Source organism: Saccopteryx leptura, chromosome 3, assembly GCF_036850995.1.
Source record: "Saccopteryx leptura isolate mSacLep1 chromosome 3, mSacLep1_pri_phased_curated, whole genome shotgun sequence".
NCBI classification, from domain to species: domain Eukaryota; kingdom Metazoa; phylum Chordata; class Mammalia; order Chiroptera; family Emballonuridae; genus Saccopteryx; species Saccopteryx leptura.
The window spans coordinates 53,820,055-53,847,522 of NC_089505.1; the positions used below are offsets into that span (position 1 = coordinate 53,820,055).

Genomic DNA, 27,468 nt, shown 5'->3' on the forward strand with positions numbered 1-27,468 from the left:
GATAATTAGGAAAGACCCTTTCTTACCTATAGGAAAATACTGTATTTCTGAAACATAGATAGCAATTTTCTTAGAATTGTAAAACTTGATTTATAATAGTTTGGTATAAAACTATACATTTGGTATAAAAAAAAACCCAAAATAATGTAATTCAACCTCGTTTGAGGCCCATGTGCTATTAATTGGGTTTCACTAAAAAACTTTATTACCTACATGCTGCTAATACCTATATTTGTAGAATAAAGTCCTAGAAATGGAATTGCTAGGTTTTTCCCACTCTCCACAAAGAATGACATAATTATACATACTATACAGTCTAGTTTTTTGCCCCCACGTAATATATCTTGGAGATCTTTTAAAGCTAACCCATATGGAAGTGCTTAATTTTATAAAGACTGCATGTTATTCTAGTCTAGTGATTTTTAGCTGGTGTGCCACAAGAATTTTTAAAACAAAATACCTATTTAGTCAGGGACAGTGTGACCTTTTTTCCCTTAGATCAGGGGTAGTCAACCTTTTTATACCTACCGCCCACTTTTGTATCTCTGTCAGTAGTAAAATTTTCTAACCACTCACCGGTTCCACAGTAATGGTGATTTATAAAGTAGGGAAGTAACTTTACTTTATAAAATTTATAAAGCAGAGTTACAGCAAGTTAAAGCATATAATAATAGTTACTTACTAAGTACTTTATGTCAGATTTTCACTAAGTTTGGCAGAATAAATCTTTATAAAACAACTTACTATAGTTAAATCTATCTTTTTATTTATACTTTGGTTGCTCTGCTACCGCCCACCATGAAAGCTGGAATGCCCACTAGTGGGCTGTTTCAGGTTGACTACCACTGCCTTAGATTGTGGAAAAAAAGAAAAAAAAAGACAACAGCCAATTCAGTAATAGCCTTCTGGTGTGAATGAACCAAAATTATACTTTTTTTTCTGTCAAATCAGCAAAAAAATTTAAGGTGAGCTGCAGAATTTAGTCAATAGTTTGTGTGCCAGGAGATGGAAAAGGTTGAACATCACTGTTCTAGTCTATGGTCATATTAAACTGTATTGAAACAGTCCTCTGTTGTTGAACACAGGTTGTTTTATATCTGATACTATTAGAACAATGTTACAGTGGTTATCCTATTACATATAATGTTTCACATATGTATCCTATATGACTATAGGTTATTTGGGTTTTTTTTCCTATTTATTTTTTTTATTTAGACCATTAAATTTAACAGGGTTACATTGGTAAACCAGAGTATGTAGATTTAGAGAAAACATCTTCATATCATTTGGACAATTCGATTGTGCTGTATACCCATCACCCAAAGTCAAATCATCTTCTGTCACCCTATATTTTGTTTCTCTTTAAGCCCCTCTCATTCCCCCACCCCCTCCCTTTCCACACTTCCCTTCCCCCTGGTAACCACTGTACTTTTATCTATGTCCATGAGTCTCAATTTTGTGTCCCACCTATGTATGGAATCATACAGTTCTTAGCTTTTTCTGATTTACTTATTTCACTTAGTATAATGTTACCAAGGTCCATCCATGTTGTCGTAAATAGTACTATGTCATCATTTCTTATGGCTGAGTAGTATTCCATTGTATATATGTACCACATCTTCTTTATAATGTCCTCTATTGAAGGACATTTCAACTGTTTCCATGTCTTGGCCACCATGAACAATGCTATGATGAAGATGGGGGTACATGTGTCTTTACGTTCCCATGTTTTTGAGTTTTGGGGGTATATATCCAATGAGGGATTGCTGGGTCATATGGTAGTTCTATTCTTAATTTTTTGAGGAACCACCATACTTTCTTCCATAATGGTTGTACTACTTTACATTCCTACCAACAGTGAATAAGGGTTCCTTTTTCTCCATAGCCTCTCCAGCACTTGTTATTACCTGTCTTGTTGATAATAGCTAATCTAACAGGTGTGAGGTGGTATCTCATTGTAGTTTTTATTTGCATTTCTCAAATAGCTAGTGAAGATGAGCATTTTTTCATATATCTGTTGGCTATTTGTATTTCTTCTTGGGAGAAGTGTCTGTTCATGTCCTTTTCTCATTTTTTTATTGGATTGTTTGTTGCTGAGTTTTGTGAGTTCTTTATATATTTTGGATATTAGGCCCTTGAATGAAATGGAAAAATATTCCTTGTTTGTGGATAGGAAGAATAAATATAGTTAAAATGGCCATATTACCCAAAGCAATATACAAATTTAATGCAATTCTCATCAAAATTCCAATGTCATTTTCTAAAGAAATGGAACAAAAAATCATCAGGTGTATATGGAACCATAAAAAACCTCAAATAATCAAAGTAGTCCTAAGGGGAAAAAAATGAAGCTGGAGGCATTATAATACCTGTCTTCAAACTATACTACAGAGCCATGGTAATCAAAACAGCATGGTACTGGCAGAAAAATAGACACACAGACCAATGCAACAGAATAGAGAGCCCAGAAATAAAACCACATATATATGGTCAAATCATCTTTGATAAAGGAGCCAAAACCACACAATAGAGGAAAGAAAGCCTCTTCCATAAATGGTGCAGGGAAAACTGGAAAGCCACATGCAAAAGAATGAAACTTGACTACAGTTTATCTCCTTGCACAGAAATTAATTCAAAATGGATCAAAGACCTAGATATAAGACCCGAATCAATAAACTACATAGAAGGAAACATAGGTACTAAATCATGGACCTTAGCCATAAAGAACATTTTATGAATTGGACTCCAAAGGCAAGGGAAGTAAAGGCAAAGATAAATGAATGGGACTACATCAGACTGAGAAGCTTCTGCACAGCAAAAGAAACTCAACAAAACAGACAGCCAACTAAATGGGAGATGATATTTTCAAACAATATATGACTATAGGTTAATGCTTAGGATGGAATTGTGACATTTTCATTTTGATCATTATTGCAAATTTCCCTCCCTAGAAGTTGTGATTTATATTCCTTCTATAGTTCTTGATCTTTTTTCTTCATGCTTCAAAACACTCTCATCAGAAATGTATAAACAATGAATGATATTTTCTCCACCCCACCCCCATGGCCTGTTATCAAACTTTTTGATTTTCAGCAGTCTTTTAGGTAAAAAAAAAAAGATATCTTAGTGTAATTAAGTTGCATTTGTTTTATTGTGAGCGATCATTTTTTTAGTTATTTGTATTTCCTTTTCTTTGAATTGTCTGTGTTCTTTGTTCACTTCTTACCAGGTTATTGGGGTTTTTCTCATTGATTTGTAGGACTCTTTATGTATTAAAGAAATTTATATATGTGTTGCAGATGTATTTCCCAGTTTTTTGTTTGCTTTTGACTTTGCTTATATTTCCCATGTGAAAGGCTTTATTTTATCATTAAATTTATGAATCTTATATTTTATGACTTGGATTTTGTGGTATTCTTAGGCCTATTTCATCTCATATGTATTTTGTTCTTCCACTGTTGTGGTGGTTTTTATTTATTTTATATATATTTATATATATACATGTAACTATGATTTATTGTGGAGTAAAGTATGATTAGGAGTCCAACTTCATTTTTTTTCTGAGGAGTTAGCTATTCAGTTGTCCCAAAATCATTTGTTGAATAATCTCCCTCATTTGATATGCCACCTTTTTATATACTAAAGTCTCAAGAATATCTATTTTAAAACAAATAATAAACCCTTGAAATAGATATTTTCTTCAAATGCGTTTTGCTTAAATAAGATAGTAAAGAAATGAGAAGGGGTAAATACTGATTTTTAGCCTTAAAGTTTTGCCCAGTATATTTTGTTTGAACTGTAATTAGATTAAAAAAATTCAGCAGTTTAAAAAAGCTAATAGAATCATCATTTAATATAAATGTCTGCAATTACATCAAGATGATTTATTGAATAGCAGGAATGTGGGGTTCTTTTCCTTCACATTTATTACAGGATATTAAAATCAAAACACACATGTCAGACCAGTGAATTGAGTGCCTCCTTTAATGAAGTGTGTGTATGGTTGTTAGAACACTACTGTCTTTAGTATAAGTGTGAAATAACCAGATTAAGAAATCACTGATAAAAGATTTTTTGAATATATTATAGATTTATTTGGCAAATATATTGCCTACTTTGAATCTGAATCCTGAGTTCTCCTAATAAAGATTCACTTCACTTTTGTCCTGCTTGCCTTATTTTTAAAATTCCATTCTGCTCATGAGTTTCATTCACTTGGACCAGATTTCTAGAATTGCTGCCACATGTCCTCCTTTATTCCCCCTCTTTTTTTTTCTTTAAAAGGAAATCATCTGGTTTATATAATGAGGACTTGATTAAATAGAGAAGTTGGCAGTATTGAGAGGGTGGAAATATTATTTGTAATTTTGTATGTAATGTGATTCTTATCTAAGCAAGGGTTAATCCAGGGGTCCCCAAACTTTTTACACAGGGGGCCAGTTCACTGTCCCTCAGACCGTTGGAGGGCCCAACTATAAAAAAACTATGAACAAATCCTTATGCACACTGCACATATCTTATTTTAAAGTAAAAAAAACCAAAACGGGAACAAATACAATATTTAAAATAAAGAACAAGTAAATTTAAATCAACAAACTGACCAGTATTTCAATGGGAACTATGCGCCTCTCACTGACCACCAATGAAAGAGGTGCCCCTTCCAGAAGTGCGGCGGGGCCGGATAAATGGCCTCGGGGCCGCATGTGGCCCGCAGGCGGGCCAGTAGTTTGGGGACTCCTGGGATAATCTTTAGTTGTTAAAATGCTAAGAAGTTTTTGCTTGTTTGTATTTAGAGACCGGATTGATGAGCCTCAAAGAAAAAATTGAATTACTTTGATTTTGTTTTTGTAAGCACACTACATTGGGGGGGGCCTTAACTGTAGATTTTTGGGTTTTGTTAATCATACTACACGGTCACATAGGGTATAAAATTCTAGATTCCTGGCACAGGATTCTAGATTTACTATTTCAAGAAGCAGAAAACCGTTTGTTTCTCAATTACTTGAGCTTCCCTAAAATATAAGCAAGTTTGATGGCATCTTGTAAATATAATAAAATCTTATAAGGCTTACAAACAAAATTAATTTCTCTAAAATTGTTTTATTCAACTACAGAGAAAACATGTCCTGCAGTACTTTCTTTTTTGTAGATTTAAATAACTACTTTTTATTTTTCATAATATTCCTGTTCTTACTGTGAACCATTACTATAGATTTAACAATAATTATGCTTCTTTCAGTTTAAGACAACTAGATAGAGGTTACTGCTTTTTCATTTCCTGCCAAGGTGCACAGGAATTGATATTTTGGTTGGTTGTGTTTTGGATGTACAAACACATTGGTCTTATTTTGATTCACTGACAATCCACAGGGTTGGCTGCTATGTGCTGAACTTTCTGTTCTAGACTTTTTGCCAAGTACTTTATGCAAAACTCTGACTTAAGTGAAACAGGTTTCATTGTTTTTAGTCAGAGTCTTATTGTAAGATGTTGTCAGCTGTGTGATACAGAGGAGTTGGTATGTATATATGGCTATGAAAACAAACCACCAAGACAAGTCTGTCTCTGTTCAACTGGTTGTTTTCCTCCTCATTCCTGTAGCCTCAGTTCATGTTGTTTACTGCTGGAGACCTGAGATGGTGTGATTTTCTTTTCTAGGAACTTGGAATTAGAATTCCTCGACCACTAGGACATGGACCAAGCAGATTTATCCCAGAAAAGGAGGTATGTTGTTTGTGAAAGTACATAGTGAACTGTGTGCTTTTAAGGAAAAGCTTTCATGACCTGCATCTTGGCATCTGAACAACTGTTAGTCAACAACATGTTTTACGCAGAGTTGATCACAGTTAATCATCGTGCTTTGGCAGTGAATCTGTGGGATTAGAAAGCTGTTGTAGTCATGTTGATTTCTAGTATTTCTAACACCTCTATTTAATCAAGGAAAGGCAAAACTTGTTTTGACCAATGATAATCTATTGGATTATATTTAGATGTTATTTAGGTGCACCCGTAGCTGAGTTACTTGGTCTTGACCATCTCCACAGGTTGGTATCAGTGCTCTATTGGATTTTTAATTTTGAGTATGAAAATATTCCTATGCTTTGTTTATAGAGTGTTTGCTGTTAGACAATTTTAGTTCTTCTTCAATTGAGGAAAGTAGGCATTGTTATAAGGAAAGGCTTTAGTATCTGTTTGCAAACTGTGTAAGTTTAATCTTAAATCTGCTTCTTTATCTGGATTCTGGCCATGTCTGCAAGCAGACCATCTAGATGGCCTTAAATGTTCAGCCTTTGTTGTTTATTTCCTTCTACATAATATGTGACTGTTTATTCTTCTTTCTGCTCCTAGGTGAGTTAAATTTGTAGAATTATAACCTCTTAAGCCAAATTTAATCTGCTTCTAGATGACACAATGCAGTGTGTGTATATATTTTTTAATACTAATTTACAATTTATGTAACCATGGTTTTCTTCTCTTTTTTACAGATTCTTCAAGTGGGGAGTGAAGACGCACAGATGCATACATTATTTGCAGATTCTTTTGCTGCTTTGGGTCGTTTGGATAACATTACATTAGTGATGGTTTTTCACCCACAGTATTTAGAAAGTTTCTTAAAAACTCAACACTATCTACTGCAAATGGATGGGCCATTACCTCTACATTATCGGCACTACATTGGAATAATGGTTTGTGAACATTCAGTAAAAAATTCTGCCTGCCTACTTTATTAATCTTTTTAAGAGATAGTTAATGCTTTAAATACAGGGATAAATATAATACTTACGTTGTGACTTCTAATTGGATTACTATTAGGTAGTGTCTGTTTTTTCTCTTTCTAAAAAGTATAGTCTAAAGCAGTGGTCCCCAACCCCCAGGCCGCGGACCGGTACAGGTCCGTTGGCCATTTGGTACCGGTCTGCAGAGAAAGAATAAATAACATGAAATGTTGTCGGAATAACAAATTTAAATACAGCCTGAATAATGAGAACATGCTCGTTCCTCCTTTAACTTAGCCCAATAAATATCGTAAGTTTGACAATTATATTTAAAAATACCAGTTTTTACACTGGTTGCATAATTTTATTTTGTGCATTTATCCGTCCCACCCTAAAGGCTGGTCTGTGAAAATATTTTCTGACATTAAACTGGTCCATGGCCCAAAAAAGGTTGGGGACCACTGGTCCAAAGTGTAACAGTAAAAGAAATGTGTATTTATATACTTTTGAGAATAATAGAACAATAAGACAATAAAATAGAACACTATATACATCACTATTATAAATAGTTCACATTGACATAAGTGGTACTATTCCTGTTCGATTTGTAAATATTTCATTTTATGGTTGGTGCCTTAAAATTTTTCTTACTCTGAGGTTCTGAAAGTTGGTATATAGAGTTTCTAATATTCAAATACTTTTATCAGATACTTTGTTCTTGGAATACTTCTGAGGTGCTTTCTATAGATGTATGAATTTTTAAACTGTTTATATGAAAACTTCATTTTGTAGCTTAGGAAAATTTAAAAACATATTAATCAAAAACTGAATTAGCCATTTTGTACATTGTAAAGAAAAAAAGACTTTGTAATTCAAGATTTTATTATAGTTAGAATAATCTTTTTGTTTTCTCTTAAGGCTGCAGCAAGACATCAGTGCTCCTACTTAGTGAATCTCCATGTAAATGATTTCCTTCATGTTGGTGGGGACCCTAAGTGGCTTAATGGTTTAGAGAATGCTCCTCAAAAACTACAAAATTTAGGAGAACTCAACAAAGTATTAGCCCATAGACCTTGGCTTATTACCAAAGAACACATTGAGGTAAGTAGTAATATACCTAAGGGACCATTTAAAAAAAAATTTTAGGCCCTGGCTGGGTAGCTCAATTAGAGCATTTTCTGATACCCCAAGGTTGTGGGTTTGATCCCAGTCAGCGTACATACAGTAATCAACCAATGAATGCACAAATAAATGGGACAACAAATTGATGTTTCTTTTTCTCTCTTTCTTCTCTCTAAAATCAGTTCTTAAAAAAATAGACTATTTTTAGAGCAGTTTTAGGTTTATGGAAAAATGGCAGTTTCCACATTCTACCCCCTCAACTTCTTACCTCCCCTCACACACACACCCAAGTTCTATTATTAACATCTAGCATTCTTAGTATGGTGCACTTTCTGTAATTGGTGAATCAGTGTTGATATATTACTATTAACTAAAGTCTATAGTTTAGAGTTCATTCTTTGAGTTGTATAGTTTTATGGGTTTTGACAAATGCATAATGCCATGGATCCACCATTACAGGATTACAGAACAGTTTTGCTGCTCTAAAAATCCCTGTTCATCTCTCTCTTTCCCCCTAAACTCCCGCAACTACTGATTGTTTTACTGTCTTTATAGTATTGCCTTTTCACAAATGTCATCTAGTGGAATCATACAGTATATAGCCTTTTCATACAGCTTCTTTTACTTATCAGTATGTATTTAAGGTTCCTGCATGACTTTAAATGGCTTGATAGCTCATTTGTTGCTGAAAAACAGTCCACAGTGTATGAATGTATCACCAATTATTTACCCATTCACCTACTGAAAGACATCTTGGTTACTTCCAGTTTGGGGCAATTATGAATAGGGCTGCTGGAAACATTCACATGAAGAGTTTTTTGGTGAACATAAGTTTTAAACTCAGCTGGGTAAATAGGAGTGTAATTGCTGGATTATATGGTAAGCTTGTATTTAGCTTTGTAAGAAACTATCTTCCAAAGTGGCTATACCAGTTTGTATTCCCACCAGTTAGTGAGCATTCCTGTTGCTCTGTATCCTTGCTAGCACTTGTTGTTATCAGTGTTTTGGATTTTAGCCATTCTGATAGCTGTGAAGTGGCATCTTATTAAATATCTTTTAAAAATACCATCTTAAATTCCTCCCTTCTGGTTCTATTTGTTAATAAAGATAATAAAAGTAGGTTGATATTCTCTAAAAGTAACTACCATGTAATAGAAATTCTTGAAAATAAATCATTTTGGTCTTACCTATTTTATAGAACATTTTAGATTCTGTTACATAATTAAAACATCAAGAAGATAAAAGATTTCAGTATGATTAATACAATGTCTATTATATTGTCTAGTAATGAAAAATTATATATGGTTATAAAATAGATAATGAAGCAGAAGGGACATAGATTGTAAGATCCTGAAGAATTGTAGACATTACCTTGGTCATAATTTTAAAAATATAATTTGATTTATGAATACTCAGAATCAAGTTGTTCAAACAACTATCTTAAAAATTCCTTGAGGAGGCCTGATAACAATAATAATAAAAATAGGCATATTTTATGCAGTAGCTTCCATTTTAAACACAAATTATATAAGGTCTACCGGAAAGTTCTGTCCATTTTTGGAATTAAACAAAATACAAATTTTTCTTACTGTCAATAAACTTTATTAAATAATATAATTGCCATTATTAATGATTTCTTGCCAGCGTGAGGGCAATTTGTATATCCCATTTTTGAAAAATGTTTGTGTTTTTTTTTTATTTACAGAGACAGAGAGTGAGTCAGAGAGAGGGATAGACAGGGACAGACAGACAGGAACAGAGAGAGATGAGAAGCATCAATCATTAGTTTTTCATTGCGCGTTGCAACACCTTAGTTGTTCATTGATTGGTTTCTCATATGTGCCTTGACCGCGGGCCTTCAGCAGACCAAGTAACCCCTTGCTGGAGCCAGCGACCTTGGGTCCAAGCTGGTGGGCTTTTCCTCAAACGAGATGAGCCCACACTCAAGCTGGTGACCTCGGGGTCTCGAACCTGGGTCCTCTGCATCCCAGTCCAGCTCTCCATCCACTGCGCCACTGCCTGGTCAGGCGAAAAATGTTTTATCTTTCGATGCGAAAAATTGAACCAGTGCTTGTTTGATATCTTCATTTTTTTTTTTTTATCTTCTTCATTTTTGAATTTTTTGCCCTTCAAAACATTTTGTAAGGACAAAAACAAATGATAGTCGGAGGGTGCTAAGTCCGGAGAATATTGTGGATGCGACAGACATGCTTCTGTAGCATTTCTTCCTTGTTGAAATTCGTAAAAATTACAGTGGCGTAAATGAACTTTATCAGTAGCCATGGGTACACTATTGCTTCACACATAAGACTAACGTGAATCAACTTTGTTTTAGTTAATTTGCTACGTCAGTATGTATACATTAAGTGATAAAAATAGGCACACATGCGCTAAATAAATGTGCTTACGTGTTGAAACTTGTGATAGAAACGAACAGAACTTTCCGGTAGACCTTATATTTGCTTTGAAACTTTTTAAATTGATTTTAACTTATTGTGTTTACATAGATTCAAGTGTCCCACCAAATACATCCCCCCCCCTGTTCCCCTCAACATCCCCCTTACCCCCAACCCCCTTCCCTCCAGGATTTGCTTTCCTGCTCTCTATAACGCTGTGTTATGTATATATAATTTCACCAATCTTTTTCCCTTCTCTGATCCCATCCTCTCATCCCCCTTCCCTCTGTCTGCTTTCCCTCTGGTTCTTTTGATCCCGCCTCTGTCTCAATTCCATTTCTCTGTACATGTTGTGCATTGGGTTCCTCAAATGAGTGAGGTCATATATTTTATTTTCTCTGCTGGCTTATTTCTTTAGCATAATAGTTTCCAGGTCCATCCATGTTGTTGCCAAAGGTAAGATTTCCTTCTTTTTCACGGCCGGATAGTATTCCATTGTGTATATATGTAACATAGCTTTTTAATCCACTCATTGATTGACAGACACTTGGGCTGTTTCCAGATCTTGGCTATTGTAAACAATGCTGCAGTAATTATGGGGGTGCATTTCTTCTTTTGAATCAGTGATTTGATATGTTTAGGATATATTCCTAAAAGTGAGATGACTGGGTCAAAAGGCAGTTCCATTTTTAATTTTTGAGGAATCTCCATACTGTTTTCCACAGTGGCTGCACTAGTCTGCATTCCCACCAGCAGTGCAGGAGGGTTTTCTAATTCTTCCAGATTGAGTTTTGAATGATTATATGTTTCAAGGAATTTGTCTATTTCACCTACTTTGTCTAATTTTTTGGCATACAGATCTTCATAGTATTTTCTTAAAATTCTTTGTATTTCTGCTGTGTCAGTTGTTACTTCTCCAATCTCATTTCTAATTTTATTTATTTGAGTCCGCTCTTTTTTTTTTCTTGGTAAGTCTGGCTAAAGATTCATCTATCTTGTTTACCTTTTCAAAGAACTAGCTCTTGGTTTTATTTATCCTCTATTTTTTTTTTAGCCTCTATGTCATTTATTTCTGCTCTGATCTTTATTACATTCTTCCTTCTACTTCCTCTGGGCTTTACTTGCTGTTTTTTCTAGTTTTTTTTTAGATGCAGGGTTAAGTTGTTTATTTGAGCTTTTTCTTGCTTCTTAAGGTATGCCTGTAGAGCTATGAACTTCCCTCTCAGGACTGCTTTTGCTGTGTCCCATAAATTTTGAGTTGTTGTATGTTCATTTTCATTTGTTTCAACGAAATTTTTTATTTCTTTCTTGATCTCATTGTTAACCCATTGTTATCTAATAACATGCTATTTAGTTTCCAAGTGTTTTTTTCTATTGTAGTTGATTTCTAGTTTCATGCCATTGTGATCAGAGAAGTTGCTTGATATGATTTCAATCTTCTTAAATTTATTGAGACTCGTTTTGTGTCCTAACATGTGGTCTATCCTAGAGAATATACCATGAGCACTTCAAAAGAATATATATTCTGCTGCTTTAGGGTGAAAGGTTCTGAAGATATCTATTAAATCTAATTGATCTAATGCATTCTTTAAGGCTGCTGTTTCTTTGTTAATTTTCTTTCTTGAGGATCTATCCAGTGATATTAGTAGTGTATTGAAATCCCCTACAGTATTGCTGTTGATCTCACCCTTTATGTCCATCAAAGTCTGCTTTATATATTTAGGTGCTCCTATATTAGGCACATAGGTATTTATAATTGTTATGTCTTCCTGTTGTATTGCTTTCTTTATCATTATGCAGTGACCTTCTTTATCCCTTTGTTTTAAAGTCTATTTTGTCAGATATAAGTATTGTTACCCAGCTTTTTTTCATTTTCACTTGCATGAAATATTTTTTTCCATTACTTTCAGTCTGTGTTTATCTTTTGTTTTGAGATGGGTCTCCTGTAGACAGCATACGTACGGGTCTTGTTTTCTTACCCATGCAGCTACCCTTTGTCTTTTGATCAGATCATTTAATCCATTTAGATTTAAGATTATTATTGATATGTAGTTGTTTACTGCCATTTTATTCTTTAAATCTACATTCCTCCTTTACTAGATTTTTCCCCCTCTTGTTCTGTTTACAACAGGCCTCTTAACATTTCTTGCAGCATTGGTTTGGTTGTAATGAATTCCTTGAGTTTTTTTTTTGTTTTGTTTTGTTTTGTCTGGCATACATTTTATTTCTCCTTCAATTTTAAATGATAGCCTTGCTGGATAAAGAAGTCTTGGTTGTAGGCTTTTGTTTTGCATTACTTGGAATATTGCTTGCCATTTCCTTCCGGCCTCAAGTGTTTCTGTTGAAAAGTTGGATGTCATCCTTATATGGGCTCCTTTGTAAGTGACTGACTGCTTTTCTCTTGCAGCTTTTAGTATTTTTTCTTTATCTCTTAGCTTTGGTTTTTTTTTTGTTGTTTTTTTTTTTCATTTTTCTGAAGCTGGAAATGGGGAGAGACAGTCAGACAGACTCTCGCATGCGCCCGACCGGGATCCACCCGGCACGCCCACCATGGGGCGACGCTCTGCCCACCAGGGGGTGATGCTCTGCCCATCCTGGGCGTCGCCATATTGCGACCAGAGCCACTCTAGCGCCTGGGGCAGAGGCCACAGAGCCATCCCCAGCGCCCGGGCCATCTTTGCTCCAATGGAGCCTTGGCTGCGGGAGGGGAAGAGAGAGACAGAGAGGAAAGTGCGGTGGAGGGGTGGAGAAGCAAATGGGCGCTTCTCCTGTGTGCCCTGGCCGGGAATCGAACCCGGGTCCTCCGCACGCTAGGCCGACGCTCTACCGCTGAGCCAACCGGCCAGGGCCTAGCTTTGGTTTTTTAATTATGTTGTGTCTTGGTGTGAGTCTCTTTGGGTTCCTCTTTAATGGGTTTTTCTGTGCTTCTTGAATTTGTGTGACTTTTTCCTTCATCAATTTAGAGAGGTTTTCAGCTATGATTTCTTCAATCAGGTTCTCTATCCCTTATTCTTTCCCTTCTCCTTCCCCTTCTCCTTCAGGAACCCCTATCATGCGGATGTTATTTCTCTTCATGTTGTTACAGAGCTCACTTAGAGTTTCCTCAGACTTTTTGAGCCTTTTTTTTTTTTTTTTTTTGCTGTTCTGCTTCCATGCTTTCGGTTATCTTGTCCTCTAAAGTGCTGATTCGATCCTCTGCTTCATCCAGCCTGCTTTTAATTCCTTCTGGTGTAGTCTTCATTTCTGATACTGTGTTTGTCATTTCTGTTTGATTTTTTTTTATGATTTCAGTCTCCTTTCTGGTGCCTGCTATCTCTTTGTTTAGGTGTTCATTATGTTCATCTATTGTTGCTCTAAGATTTGAGCATCCTACAGTCATTATTCTAAACTCTGCATCTGGTATCTTGGTTATTTCCATCTCATTCTGTTCTTTTTCTGGGGATTTCTCTTGTTGATTCATTTGAATTGCATTTCTCTGTCTTCCTATTTTGTCTCTGTAGATTGCTCCTTTGGATGTGTTGTTTGGGTAGCAAGCTGAGTTTAGTGTTGGTGTTGTCTGCCTCCAGCTTTCAGTTGTGTTGGCTTCAGCTGTTGTTTTTAATCCACTGTAGGTACTTGTTTGCTGCTACTGCTCTTTTTGCTGTTTGTGATGGCGTTTTCTATACCTTAGCTTTGTGGTCAGGTGTGAGGAGCCTTTCCTTAAGATACCACTCTAACTAGGGTTGTTTGGTCCTGAGCTGATGCTCTTTGTATCTGGCTGCTGGATCTACTAGCCCTGGACCTCCCAGGCCGGAACCTGGTGCAGACCTGTGGGGGTCACTGCTTTGGACTGGCCCTTAGCAACCTTATTGGAGCTACAGGTGATTCAGAATTTGTAGCTGCCTCTGTTGGGCCCTGATGCCATTGTAAATATCAGCTGCATTCCTAGGCTGGCTTTTATCTTTGGCCTCTCTATTCCTGAGATGTGATCTTTCTGCCGGGCCCCTGCTGCCTCTGCCTCCTTGGGCACTCAGGCACCAGTACTGCTGGGCATGTGGGCTCGCAGGCCACAGCTTCGGCCACTCTGCTGGTGCAGGGGACTCCTCGCCTCTCTGGACTCTGCTCCCCCCTGGAGCATCGGCTGCCTTTCTGGGCTCCTCTCCCCGCAGGCACAAGGGTTGCTTATTCAGGTTCTGCCTCTCACCTTGCCGCACAAGACACTGGGCTCCACCCCCAGTAGCTGTGTGGTTGCCTCTCCATGCTCTGCTTCCCGTGGGTGCACAGGACACCACTCCAGGCTCCACCTCCGATAGGCGCACAGATGCCTCACCCTGCTGGGCTCTGCCCCGCCGGTACACTGGTTACCTCACCCCACAGGGCTTCACCTCCTGCAAGCATGCAGGGGGCCTCTCCCAGTTCCGCCCCTAGCTGCTCACTGCTGGGGGGGTTACCAGGCTCTGCCCCTCTCCGCCACTATGTATGCTTCCTCACTGGGCTCCATCCCCCTCCGCCGTGCAGGCCAAGCACCGTGGCCACTGCCACAACCAGGCCCTCCCACCCTTTGGAGGGTATTCAGCAGGTTGGGGGGCGCCATGTGGCCAGACCTCAGCACTCAAAACCTGTGTCTCTGATGTACTCCTCGCTTCTAAGCATCTCCCTGCACTGACGAGCAGGAGACCCTCTGGTGGGCGGGGTAATTGCTTCCCTTTGCTGGCTTGGTTCTCCCAGGAAAAATGATCACTTTAGGTTTGGGGAGTGACCCAGTACAGGGGTCAGGGTGGCTGTCTCCCACAGTCTCTCCCTGTGCCCGAGATCACACTCTCCTCTTGGTACTCCAGTCCTCTCAGCGCTCCCCGCTCCTGGAGCCCAGGTAAGTGGCTGTGAATGAGGTTTTCTGTGCAGTCCCTTTAAGGTAGAACCTGGGTCTGAGAGCTCTGTCTCCCTCTCACAAACAGTAACCTGGCTCTTCTTTCAGCTAAATACTGTCCCTAAGCTTCCTCTCGTCTCTGGGGCTCCAGCCTGGGGTTCTGGTCCTGGGGCTGAGGACCCGCAATTCTCTGGGCAACCCACCCCGCCATGAGAGACCCTCCAGGCTGCCTCTCACTCCTGGGAGTAGGGCATCCCTTTCCACATCTCTGCCCTTCCTACCAGTTCAGTGTGGTTCCTTTGGTGATGCTTGGTTATAGATTCCTTTTAGTTTTGTCCAAAGTTGGTTTTTCAAGATGATTGTTCCTAAGTTAAGTTGTAATCCACTTTGGTTCTGGGAGATGGGAATTGTAACATCTGCCTATTCCATCGCCATTTTCCCTCTCTGGTTTGAAACTTTGAACAACATAGTTAACCTATTTATAATCTAGTGTCTGAAATATGTCAATATAAGCTTTTAATATGCTTATACTGCAAAATGCATTCTATTAATATATCAGAGTTTCAGAAAATCAAAATGGTAATGACTATCTTCAGATTATGTTAAGGTCTATTGGTGAATACATGTCTATAAAAATTAGCAAATTCTGAGTTCTATATATCTCAAATTGTAATTTTACACAAAGTTTTAAAGAATGACTAATTCTGTTTTCAATAGATTAACTACCAAGATGAACTATATACTTTCACCAACATCATACCCCAGATTAAAAATATGTTCTCATTTTTTTTCCCCTAAGCAACTTTTAAAAGCAGAAGAGCACAGCTGGTCCCTTGCAGAACTGGTACATGCAGTAGTTCTACTCACACACTATCATTCTCTTGCCTCATTCACATTTGGCTGTGGAATCAGTCCAGAAATTCATTGTGATGGTGGCCACACATTCAGACCTCCTTCTGTTAGTAACTACTGCATCTGTGACATTACAAATGGCAATCACAGTGTGGAAGAAAATCAGGTCAACTTAGCAGGAAATGTCTCGGTAAGTATCTTATTTGTTACAGGATTGTCTAAGATTAATCACAATAATTGCTGTTATATTATTTTTTCATTTGGTCCCTATATCTGTTCATTCAGCAAGTATTTATTGACTGTCTCCAAATGCCCAGCACCAGTCTAATACAAAGGACTACACAAAATTATAAGACCCTATAACAGCGGTTCTCAACCTGTGGGTCGCGACCCCGGCGGGGGGTCGAACAACCAAAACACAGGAGTCACCTAAAGCCATTGGAAAATACATATGGGAGTCGTGACCCACAGGTTGAGAACCACTGCCCTATAAGAAGTTATATTCAAGTAATTTTAGGATTAGGAGCTACCAGCATGCCTCATCAGAGCCAGCTAGTACTGAATTGCTATTGCAGTGAGAGGAAGGAAGGCTGAGAATGATGCTACATGGTAGTACTGGCTTCCTAATGCCAGTCACATCCTTTTCTCTAATTGTCAGAATCTGATGAAAATAGAAAGTACTTCTCTTAATATAGAATTATCCTGACAGTCATTCCGCAATCAATATTTCTTTCAATATCTATTATGTGCCAGGCACTGTGCTAGGTTTTGAATTACTAATAAATGAAACAAAGTGCCCTGCCCTTACAAAGGTTTGGTCTTAGAGAAGCAGGCATTAATCCAGTATCATGTAATAACAATTAAAAACCGTGATTGGCTCCCTGAAGGAAAGAGCTGTGCTATTTGAGAAGAATGGTGGCTGGGTTGGGGGTGGGGGCTCAGAAGAAACATGTAGCCTGATACCTGAAGGGCCAGTAGATGTAAGCTAGGAAGAGAGTGGGAGAGCAGGGAGAAGAGCATCCCTAGCAAAAGGAATTTATAAAGGGGAAAACATTGGTTTTGTGTTTGAACACTGAGATTTGAAATTTTAAGATTTCTTACTGTATTTTTAATTATATATATAAATTCCTCAAACTCGATCCAGCTTTCATAGTAAGGATGCAGCAGAGTAGAGAAGTGTAAATTGTTTGGCAAATTTAAGACCACTTGGCCAGTCTTCTTGGGTCAGACCTGTCACTACAAATGTGTTACTGCTGTAGTCATCCCAGTAAGTGACAGCTGCCAGCCCCGTTTGTAGAGGTCAGGTGAACAACTCCAGCCATGTCAGGATGTGTTTCATTCTTAATTGGTAAATTGGAAAGATAAAGTTGACTACTGTAATTTAAAGATGATAGACATATATTGACAATATGCTCAGTGTACACAGCTGATGCAAAACCACCTATATTTTGTGTAGCTTCTTTAAACTGATTGACCAACTTGTAAATATTCAGTTCTGGCCCTGGCTGGTTGGCTCAGTGGATAGAGCGTGGCCTGACATACGGATGTTCCAGGTTCAATTCCCTGTCAGGGCACACAAAAGAAGCAACCATCGGCTTCTTTCCACCTTCCTCTTCTCCTTTTCTCCCTCTTCCTTTCCCGCCAGTGGCTCTTTTAGTTTGAGTGTTGCCCGAGCACTGAGGATAGCTTGGTTGATTCCAGCATAGGCGACCAGATGGGGGTTGCCAGGTAGATCATGGTTGGGGCACATGAAAGAGTTTGTCTCATTATCTTCCCTCCTCTAACTTAAAAAAACCCTGAATATTTATATATTCAGTTCTGTTTTAAATTGACATGTAATATTAAATTTAATGTTTAAAGCTTAGCATTAATAGTAATGACATTATTACTGATTTTCTAAGGTAAAAATATTAGAATGTATTATTAAAAAATAATTTTTCTTTTGTTTTAAAATCTGTGTCTCTCTGTAAGGGGCCTAAACCAAGTTTTGATTGCACATATATTAAAATTATAAAAAATATATTTTCCTCTTTTTTTTTTTTCTTAAGAGAAATGGGGAGGCAGAGAGACAGACTCCTGCTTGCGTACCAACCAGGCTCCACTTGGCAAGCCCCCTACAGGGCAATGCTCTGCCCATCTGGGGCCATTGCTCGGAAACTAAGCTATTTTATTATAGCACCTGAGGCGAGGCCATGGAGCCATCCTCAGTGACTGGGGCCAACTTGCTCCAACCAAGCCATGGCTGCAGGAGAAGAGAGAGAAAGGAGAGGGGTAGGGGTGGCATGGCAAATGGTCACTTCTTCTGTGTGCCCTAATTGGAAATTGAACCCGGAATATCCACACACTGGGCCAGTGCTCTACCACTGGGCCAACTGGCCAGGGCTCCTCTATTCTGTTAAAATCAAAATTGTATTTTCTCTTTAGGTAAGTGATTCCTTCTTTGAGGTCGAAGCCCTCATGGAAAAGATGAGGCAATTACAGGAATGTCGAGATGAAGAAGAGGCAAGTCAGGAAGAGATGGCTTCACGTTTTGAAATAGAAAAAAGAGAAAGCATGTTTGACTTCTCTTCAGGTAAAAGCAACTGTTAACATACTGATAAATTTTCTATAGCTTACAAAATTTTTACTTAGAGAATTTAAAAAGTTTTTAAACATCAATCCAAATATGTCTTTCCTTTTAGAGAGGTGATTACATAGATATTCCTACTTGTAAATAAAGCAGGCAACCTAGAATAGGAAGTTATAGTGATAATAGCACTAAACTAGGAGGAAGGACATTTGTAAAAATCTAATTTGTATGTAGGCATATCTTAGATATATTGCGGGTTCAGTTCCAGATCACTATAGTAAAGCAGGTATCACAATAATGTGAGTCACAGTATTTTTGCTGGTGGAAGGTCTTGCCCTTAATTTGTAAAAAACACATCTACAAAGTGCAGTACAATGAGGTCTTCCTTGTAAATGGAGGTTGGATGTTACCTTTTCTTTGAGGAAAAGTTTTTGTTTCTATTTACCTGAAACTATAGTCACCTCCTAAACATAGATAGTTCAGAAAGGCTTAGAACAGTGCGGGAAACATTGTAAAAATGATGACTGACACATGCACACCTACACCCACCTCTCTTTCCTTCATTCACCATTTTAAAACCTTTTAGCTATTAGAGAAATAATGGTATATATTGTAGGACATTAATATTAAAGAAAAAAATAGCCCAAGTGCCAAAAGTTAGAGCGTAGCTAATTTTTATCACCATAAAGATTATCCAAAAGATTGTTCATATTTTTAAGTAGACCCTAGTATCTATAAATTGGAGTGGAGCCAGAGGGAGAATGAGTCTGAATGAAAAGCTTAAAAAATTCAACTATGAATTTTTTTTTATAACAAAAAATCTACTTTTACTATATTCCATTTATTGGTAAGCAAACTATTTCTCTTTATAGTTTTAAGACTATTTTAGCTGATACTGGTTACTAAGGGTCAAAGAAAGGTTTATCCTGTTTTTACTTGTCATAGGTAAAATGAATTTTAACTAGCACCCTGTTTTTGAAAAGTTTTCAGTGACTTTTTTTTTATTTCAGATGATGAAGAAGGTACACCAGCAAGAGATATTTCTCGTCACTTTGAGGATACTAGTTATGGTTATAAGGATTTCTCTAGACATGGGATGCACGTTCCAACATTTCGAGTCCAGGTAAAATTACAACAGGTTGTATGCACATGATTGGTTTGAAATAACTCAGTTTGACTTAAAGAGCCACGTGGATTTGAGAACTATAAAATGTTGCAGAAAGAAGTAACTTTTCTATGTACAGGCAGTTCCCTTAGGTATATATATTGTATTGTTAAAGGTGTATTTATTGTATTGATAAAGTTCATAAATCACTTGCTCAGAATTCAAAACATTCACCTATTAAAATTACAATGATGGGTGGGTTTCCAGATGATATATAAAAACTCAAAAGTTCTAATATAACTTGTATTTGAATGTAATATGTTGTATTTGAATGTATTTTAATTTATAGCATTGTTTTTTTCCCCATTCCTTTATGACCCCAGTGTTAAAGTAGTTTCTGCCCTGATATGCACCAGGCCTTAGTGACAAGAGAAATGTCTTCAGCATATCAAGCATTATGTGTGGGTGGAGAGAAAGGGAAAAGAAAGTCACTGAAAGATGTGTTTAAATACAGATACCACAGAAAATAAGGCATGACAATTGTAGTATTCCAATTTCCTTTAAAATATGAACTGAATGTTACTTGAAGCAATGAGAATTTTGGGCGTTTCAAATTTAAACCTTGGGAGGGTTCATATAGATATTATTCCAAAATTAACACCTATCTCTCAGAGTATATAAAGTTAGTGGTGTAGGGATAGAATTATTGTTGGTGGGCCCAGTTTCTTTAGCTCCCAAATAATTAACTTTGAAATACATAGTAAATTCCCCCAGGACACTTCTGTATATATTGAGTCCATGGAAATGTAAGGACCTGGTGACCCACCAGGATACCAGGCCCCTTCTCTGTTTTTGTTCTGCGGGAAGCATTGTGCTAAGGGCTCTGCAAGTGTCTCTCAGAAGCAACAGTAGCTGTATCCTCTAGGACCAGAATAAAAGTTGACAGTTTCCCTGGCCAGTTGGCTCAGTGGTAGAGCGTTGGCCTGGCATGCAGGAGTCCCGGGTTTGATTCCCAGCCAGGGCACACAGGAGAAGCGCCCATCTGCTTCTCCACCCCTCCCCCTCTCCTTCCTCTCTGTCTCTCTCTTCCCCTCCCACAGCCAAGGCTCCATTGGAGCAGGGTTGGCCCAGACGCTGAGGATGGCTCCATGGCCTCTGCCTCAGGCGCTAGAGTGGCTCTGGTTGCAACAAAGCAACGCCCCAGATTGGCAGAGCATCGCCCCCTGGTGGGCATGCCGGGTGGGTCCCAGTCGGGCGCATGTGGGAGTCTGTCTGACTGCCTCCCCATTTCTAACTTCAGAAAAAATAAAAAAAAAAAAAAAAAAAAAAAAGTTGACAGTCATCAGGCTAATTAGCAAATATTTATTATTTACTCTAGTTTATAAGATTGTTTCCAGCCCATTAGAAGAAATATACTGTAGTTTAAAGGTATTTTTAAAATACTCTATTGCATAAATATTTAATTTAGATAGCTAAATATTTAATTCAGATCAGTTGATATTCCCAACTTTTTCAATGGGCCTGTGTTAAGTAATAACTATTTTATCAGAATTATGAAAATATTTGAGAAATACAATATTTCTTTGCTCAAGGAGCTAAGATTATTTAAGGGAACAAAAATAGGCACAGGAAGAGTTATAGAATATTCTACTTGATAGTGAAATTGTGTTCTGAACAGATTAGAATTGAAGAAATCATGAGGGCTGGAAGTTTTATGGAGGGAGATTAGGAATTGAGATAGTTGAGTGGTCCACAGACATGGACATTATAAGCAGAGGACAATAATTGAGCAAAGGTTAAGGGATGTAGTAGGGGGAAGTCATAAAGTAATGGGCAGGGCTGTGGAGAGCTTTAAGCAAAGGTCCCTACTTCTGACTACTGGGAAATTAGTTTAAAATTGGTCAGGCTTGTAGGTTTTGACCAGAGTCTTTACATAATATCAAAGAGGTGTGTTAGGAAAATAAACATGGGGGCAACATAGAAGTGTGGGGAATTATTAAGTTTTGTTAGAGGTGGAAAGAAAATAATCGGGGATTTAATGTGGGAAAACTAGGAAACTCAGTTAACAGGGCTGAGAATCAGAGGAGTGGGTAGGAGGGATGAGTGATGCATATATTGAAACAAAACTTGAGGACTGCCTGACCGGTGGTGGCACAGTGGATAAAATGCCTACCGGGGACTGAGGTACCAGGTTCAAAACCCCGAGGTTGCTGGGGCTCATCCGGCTTGCGCATGGCATCATTGAACTGATCTTGTGGTCCTGAGCTTGAGCCCAAGATGTCTCTAGCTTGAGTAAGGGGTTACTGGCTGAGTCTGAGCCGCCCAGTCAAGACACTTATGAGAAGCAATCAATGAACAGCTAAAAGTGCTGCAACTATGAGTTGATGCTTCTCATCTCTCTCACTCTCCCTTTCTCTCTAAAAAAAAAACCAAACAAACAAAAAACTTGAGAACCATTTGAATAGGTACAGTGATAGAAAAGGAGAGAGGACTCCAAGATAGTAACCTCTGGATGCTGAATGAGGAGACAGAGGAAGCTGAAAACAGTAGCCTATTTGTAAGGGAAAGAGATTCTATTGATTTTTTATTTTACTTTATTTCATTTATTGAGAGGCAGGGAAGCAGAGACAGGCTCCCACATGCACTCTGATCCATCCAGCAACTCCCTACCTGGCAATGCTCTGCCCATCTGGGGCTGCTGCTCTGTTGCTCAGCAACTAAGCTATTTTAGCACCTGAGGTGAGGCCACAGAGCCCTTGTCAGTGCCTGGGTTCAGCTTGCTCGAACCGTTTGAGCCATGGCTGCAGGAGGGAGAGAGAGAAGGAGGGGAAGAGGTGGAGAAGCAAATGGCTGCTTCTCCTGTATGCCCTGACCAGGAATCGAGCCTGGTACTTCCACACACCGGGCCAGTGCTCTACCTCCATTGGTTTTTAAATTTGCCGAATTCTAAAACATAACCTTTTGTACATTGTAGTGTAGAAATTGAAAACATCAGACTGGAGTTCAAGAGAAGCTGGGAGCTAGGGATAGCTAGAACGGCAGTGCATTCCAACTGACAATAGTATCACCACACTGCAGAGCAGTAGACACAGAACTATACTTGGACACATTTTACTTGTTCGCATTTACTCTATTCTCTGTATTTAGGATTATTGCTGGGAAGACCATGGTTATTCTTTGGTAAATCGTCTTTATCCAGATGTGGGACAATTGATTGATGAAAAATTTCACATTGCTTACAATCTTACTTATAATACAATGGCAATGCACAAAGATGTTGATACCTCAACGCTCAGACGGGCTATTTGGAACTATATTCACTGCATGTTTGGAATAAGGTTAGTCTGTTTTCTTATGTTTATGTGTTTTCCATTAGACTAAATTATTCAGGTACTTGGAACACATACACAAACACACAGAACGATCCCCTCTCCAGTAGCTTATTTTTATGTTTATGCTTCAGAGAACCAATTTATTACAGCTTGGTTTGTTTCCTCTTTCCTAGCTGGCAGGAGGAGAATTAGGGACATTGACAAGATGCTTCTAGGGAAGGGGAGGGAGATGCAAGCAAGCTGGTCCTAGAACATAGAGAAGACGAGGTCAAGTTTGTCACTGAACATCCTTGGCTTTTCTCTTTGTATCATCTATTTCCTGACACACTTATAGTTCTACCTTCTTGGAACTTAGTATCCTTATAATACCCCTCTGGCTGTTCTTAGGCTCTTTCTGAAGCTGCTCCCTACTCCAATGAGACTTCATCAAAATGCACATTTCACATCCTGTTAGATATTCAGCCACATTATTCTGTTATATAGGAAGTGCAGCCATTATATACCATCTTCTAACATGCACACAAACTCCATGCCACAGTACTTTCTGCTTATTTTAGCTGTAAAGTCAGGCTTTCTCTTGCTGTTTATCAGTGACCAGACTATTAACTAGCCTTGTGAGTGGTTAGGACCAGCTTTGCAAGAATTTTCTCCCTTTTCCAATGAAAACAAAATAGGATATTTCAGGGGTGTTCTAGAAATCATCTCCCAGTGGTGGAGCAGACACTGGGCCCTGGACCACCTTGGCTGAGAGCAGAACAGCATCTCCTAAGGATAGTAGACACTGGGTCCATCCATAGAGCCTCCTTTTTTCTGAGACGCCCCCCACCCTTTTTTTTACTCATGTGACCCCAAAAACTGGGAAACATGAGAAAAATAATTCTAATTCTATTTATACAGTGGATTACAAGGTATATATCATATGATAGTACCAGTAATAACTAATATTATCTGGTTAATTTCTTAATTTCAGCAATATTCATAAACTATTTCCTGAATTTATGCCTCAGTGTGATTGCTTGGTCATGACTGTAAATATATATTGTTGCTTAGGCACTGACAAATTTTTTTTGTCCACCTCCCTAACTTCTCTGTTTCTTATCCCTTTATACTCACTCATCACTCCCATTTAAATGTTGTAAAGTTATTTGTGAGGACAGCTGCCTACACAAAGAGGGGGAAAGAAGATGGCATTAACTATTAGTGTCTTTACTTTTGTAGAAAGAAAACATTATACATTGAAAATGTAATTCTTTGTCTTTTAACAGATATGATGACTATGACTATGGTGAAATTAACCAGCTATTGGATCGTAGCTTTAAAGTTTATATCAAAACCATTGTTTGCACTCCAGAAAAGGTTACCAAAAGAATGTATGATAGCTTCTGGAGGCAGTTCAAGCACTCTGAGAAGGTACGCACCCATTGTGGCTTGTTTACTCTAACTTTGCAGGGATTCTTATTCTCCTTCACCTAATCTAAAGCATCTCAAACCTTTCCATCACCCCTACCAACCCAGACAACATTACAGCACAACTCTCTGACACCCCTTGGGAGGGAGCCTCATTGGGGTGCTAGAGTAAAAGACAAAAGACTGGAAGACAGGTGGCCTGGTCCATGTTCGGATTGTTGGCATGGCTGTCACCACTTAGGAGAAGGAGGGCTGTTTTATAAGAGCTCCTTTACATTGCTTTTAGATCAAAATATCTGGTCTGGTCTTTGATTTATTGCAGTAGAAATTATTGGATGATGATTTGGCAAGGAAAATTGGTATTCTATAAAAGCACTGTCTAGATTTTTTGAAATATAACAAATCTCCAAAAAGAGATGTGGTCAAATATAAACTCAAAACACCTATCCAAAAAGAACATCAGATAGCTTTTGTTTTGAGAAATTATTCTGTTCAATAAACCCTTAGAAAGACTTCTGCGTTACTCAGTGGCACAGAAAATATACTTGATTTTTGTTTATTAATTAGATGCACTGAAAAACTGTTTGCGAGTGATTATAACCCTACCTTAAATTATGTTGTGTTTTATATGCAGGTTCATGTTAATCTGCTTCTTGTAGAAGCTAGGATGCAAGCAGAACTCCTTTACGCTCTGAGAGCCATTACCCGCTATATGACTTGATGCCTTTCCTCCATTAAAGATGATGGAATGATCAGTAGAGATAGTCTACAAGGGGAAGGTTCTAAACCCCAGGACCAATGGTAGATAAAAATTCAGAAATACATTGTGCCATGATTCCTTTAGTTTCTGCCAATTTACTGTGGGAACACCACTGTTGGCACGAGCAGTGAATGCTTGGCAGCTTCAAGTTTAGAGCTGTGAAGAAGGGTTGCCGTTCACAGTATTTTGCTTTTTGAAGTACAAGATGCTGTATACCTGTTTTAATACAGCAAACTCTCCAAATCCTGTTGCTTTTATGTTAAGTAAGATAACAAGAATTGGAACGTGAAAAGAATGAGACTTGGATAATGACATAAGCTTTTTTACATAAAGAATTTTAGATCTTGGTGCTGCTATTCCTGCTGGTGGAATGAATAGAGTGGCTGTTCCAGTTAAGCTATTAGTAATAAAAGTGAACACTGCTACTACCTGAGCCTACGTACATAATTTGTGTGGTTGCAAATTAAAGTTGCACATGTGTTAATTTTGTTGCATCTAAAAAAAGTATAGAATTATTACTCATAGCTCAGCAAAGACCGTTTTATGGTAACAGTTCAATTCTTTCAGTGTAGTTTTTTAAATTCAGAGTTATTGGATGACATTGAATTATTGTGTCATTCTTAAAGATTTTCTTCAAAAAGAAATCTTAAATAAAAATGCATAAATTAAAAGAAAAGCTGGCTATCTCTTGATATGCTGTTTCCCAAGATTCACTGACACTGGAGGGCAGCTATCTTGCGCAGTATTTTTGTTTCCAGCACGGAAGTTGTGGGAAATGTTGCTGTCGACTACTGCACATACCCAGGTTCGTTCTGCTCCTGCCTGCCTCATTGTCCCCACCTTAAAGGTTGTGCACTCCTTAAATAATAAAGCTGGAAAATATTTTTAGTCAGGTTATCCAATTTAATTTACAAAAATGCTAACTTTGAAATGCAAACAGGTTGAAAAAAATGTATTAAGTACTTTGTATTCTGGAAGTGTGAATTGCTTTTGAAGTCTGTCAGTATTATCGGTATTTTTCAATAAAGAATAACTTTTCTCCAATTTTATTTGCCGTCTTAATCTCTTAAAAAGTCATTTCACAAGCAGTAACAATTCTGGGTTTCTATTTACTGTCATTAGCCAGGTTGATGCACACTCAAATAATGCTGTATCAGAGGACTGCTATTAAATGGCAAATTTGAACTTATTTTGAAGGATACAAAGAAAAGTGGCCCTTTAGGTAAGACTGCTTTTATTTTGGAAATGACTGGCATGGTCCCACAAGTTGTCCCTTTTAAGCAGAGATGTTTTAGAGCAGTATTTTTCAACTGCCAGTCCACAAGAGTTAACAACCCTGGTGTTGTATGAAGATGACAGATCCAGATGACAGATGGTCTTAGTTGAATTCGCTTATGCTCAAGCTGATTGCTGCCATAGCGATTCCTGAAATTATTCTATTTCACTGGTCAAAAAGTGTAAAAAAGTTGAAAAACCAGTTTTAGAGTTCAAATAGAATTATTAAAAATTACTAGAAACAAGGACTTTAATTAGAGAGTGACTACATAACAAAAAAATGACAACTAGAAATAGCTCTAAATTCAATCAAAGCTGTTGTTATAACTGTTACTTATTAAAACATTTATTGAGGTCAGTCTGTTGCCTTACCAATTTATAATGTGTGGATTGGGGGTTGGGGGTAGCAGTGGAAGGCACAATTTTGAACAGAGCTGGTTCCTGCCTTCAAGGATATATAGTATATGAGTATATATATATATATACACACACACACATATACACATATACACACACACCTTAGTAAGATGAAACTATCACTAATTAAATAGAAATTGACTCTTCAGTATATTTTATATTTAAAGAAACGTATAAGTCCACTTCTAGTTAGCTTACAGTAATGTATACATGGTCCTACCCATTGAATTTGCATCATGCCTTTGCCCTCTTCTGTCTGCTGCTGATCATCTCATCATATCAATACAGGCAAAACCAACAAGTAAGGTTGTGCTGGCTATAGTGAAATTTTCACTTCATTCTGCTTTGTCTTGAAAATACAAAATTTCTAATAGAGATTGTGATCACAAAACAAGATCAATTGAGTGCATTATCTTAGTCCACTGAAATTTATAATCACTTAGAAATCACAAGTCAGACTGAAAATTTTAATGAGTAAAAAAGTGTGCTTAAACCTACATAATAAAGGTATGCATGTGATACAAGTTAATATTTCACTACCTCCCGTTTAACAGGTGCTTCCTGTTACTCAGTGTCTTCTCAAAACTAAATGTAGTGGATTTCTCATGTTACTATAATCGTTGAAGCTAATAGTTTCCAAAATAATTAGGGAAAGTGAAATAGAATATTGTAT

General features: G+C 37.7%; 1 protein-coding gene across 2 annotated transcripts in view; it reads left to right on the forward strand.

Annotated features, from left to right (window-relative positions):
- The window catches only part of SESN1 (sestrin 1), a 114,042-nt gene extending 88,860 nt beyond the window's left edge, over positions 1-25,182 (forward strand). For both annotated transcript variants that reach the window (XM_066373510.1, XM_066373511.1), the window contains exons 2-10: positions 5,657-5,722; positions 6,484-6,684; positions 7,633-7,815; positions 15,878-16,120; positions 18,355-18,502; positions 19,510-19,622; positions 22,752-22,942; positions 24,202-24,346; positions 24,978-25,182. In XM_066373510.1, the coding sequence (XP_066229607.1) occupies positions 5,657-5,722; positions 6,484-6,684; positions 7,633-7,815; positions 15,878-16,120; positions 18,355-18,502; positions 19,510-19,622; positions 22,752-22,942; positions 24,202-24,346; positions 24,978-25,064 (1,377 nt within the window). In that variant the 3' untranslated portion in view covers positions 25,065-25,182. The remainder of the gene's footprint in view (positions 1-5,656; positions 5,723-6,483; positions 6,685-7,632; positions 7,816-15,877; positions 16,121-18,354; positions 18,503-19,509; positions 19,623-22,751; positions 22,943-24,201; positions 24,347-24,977) is intronic.
- Positions 25,183-27,468: the final 2,286 nt, after the last annotated feature.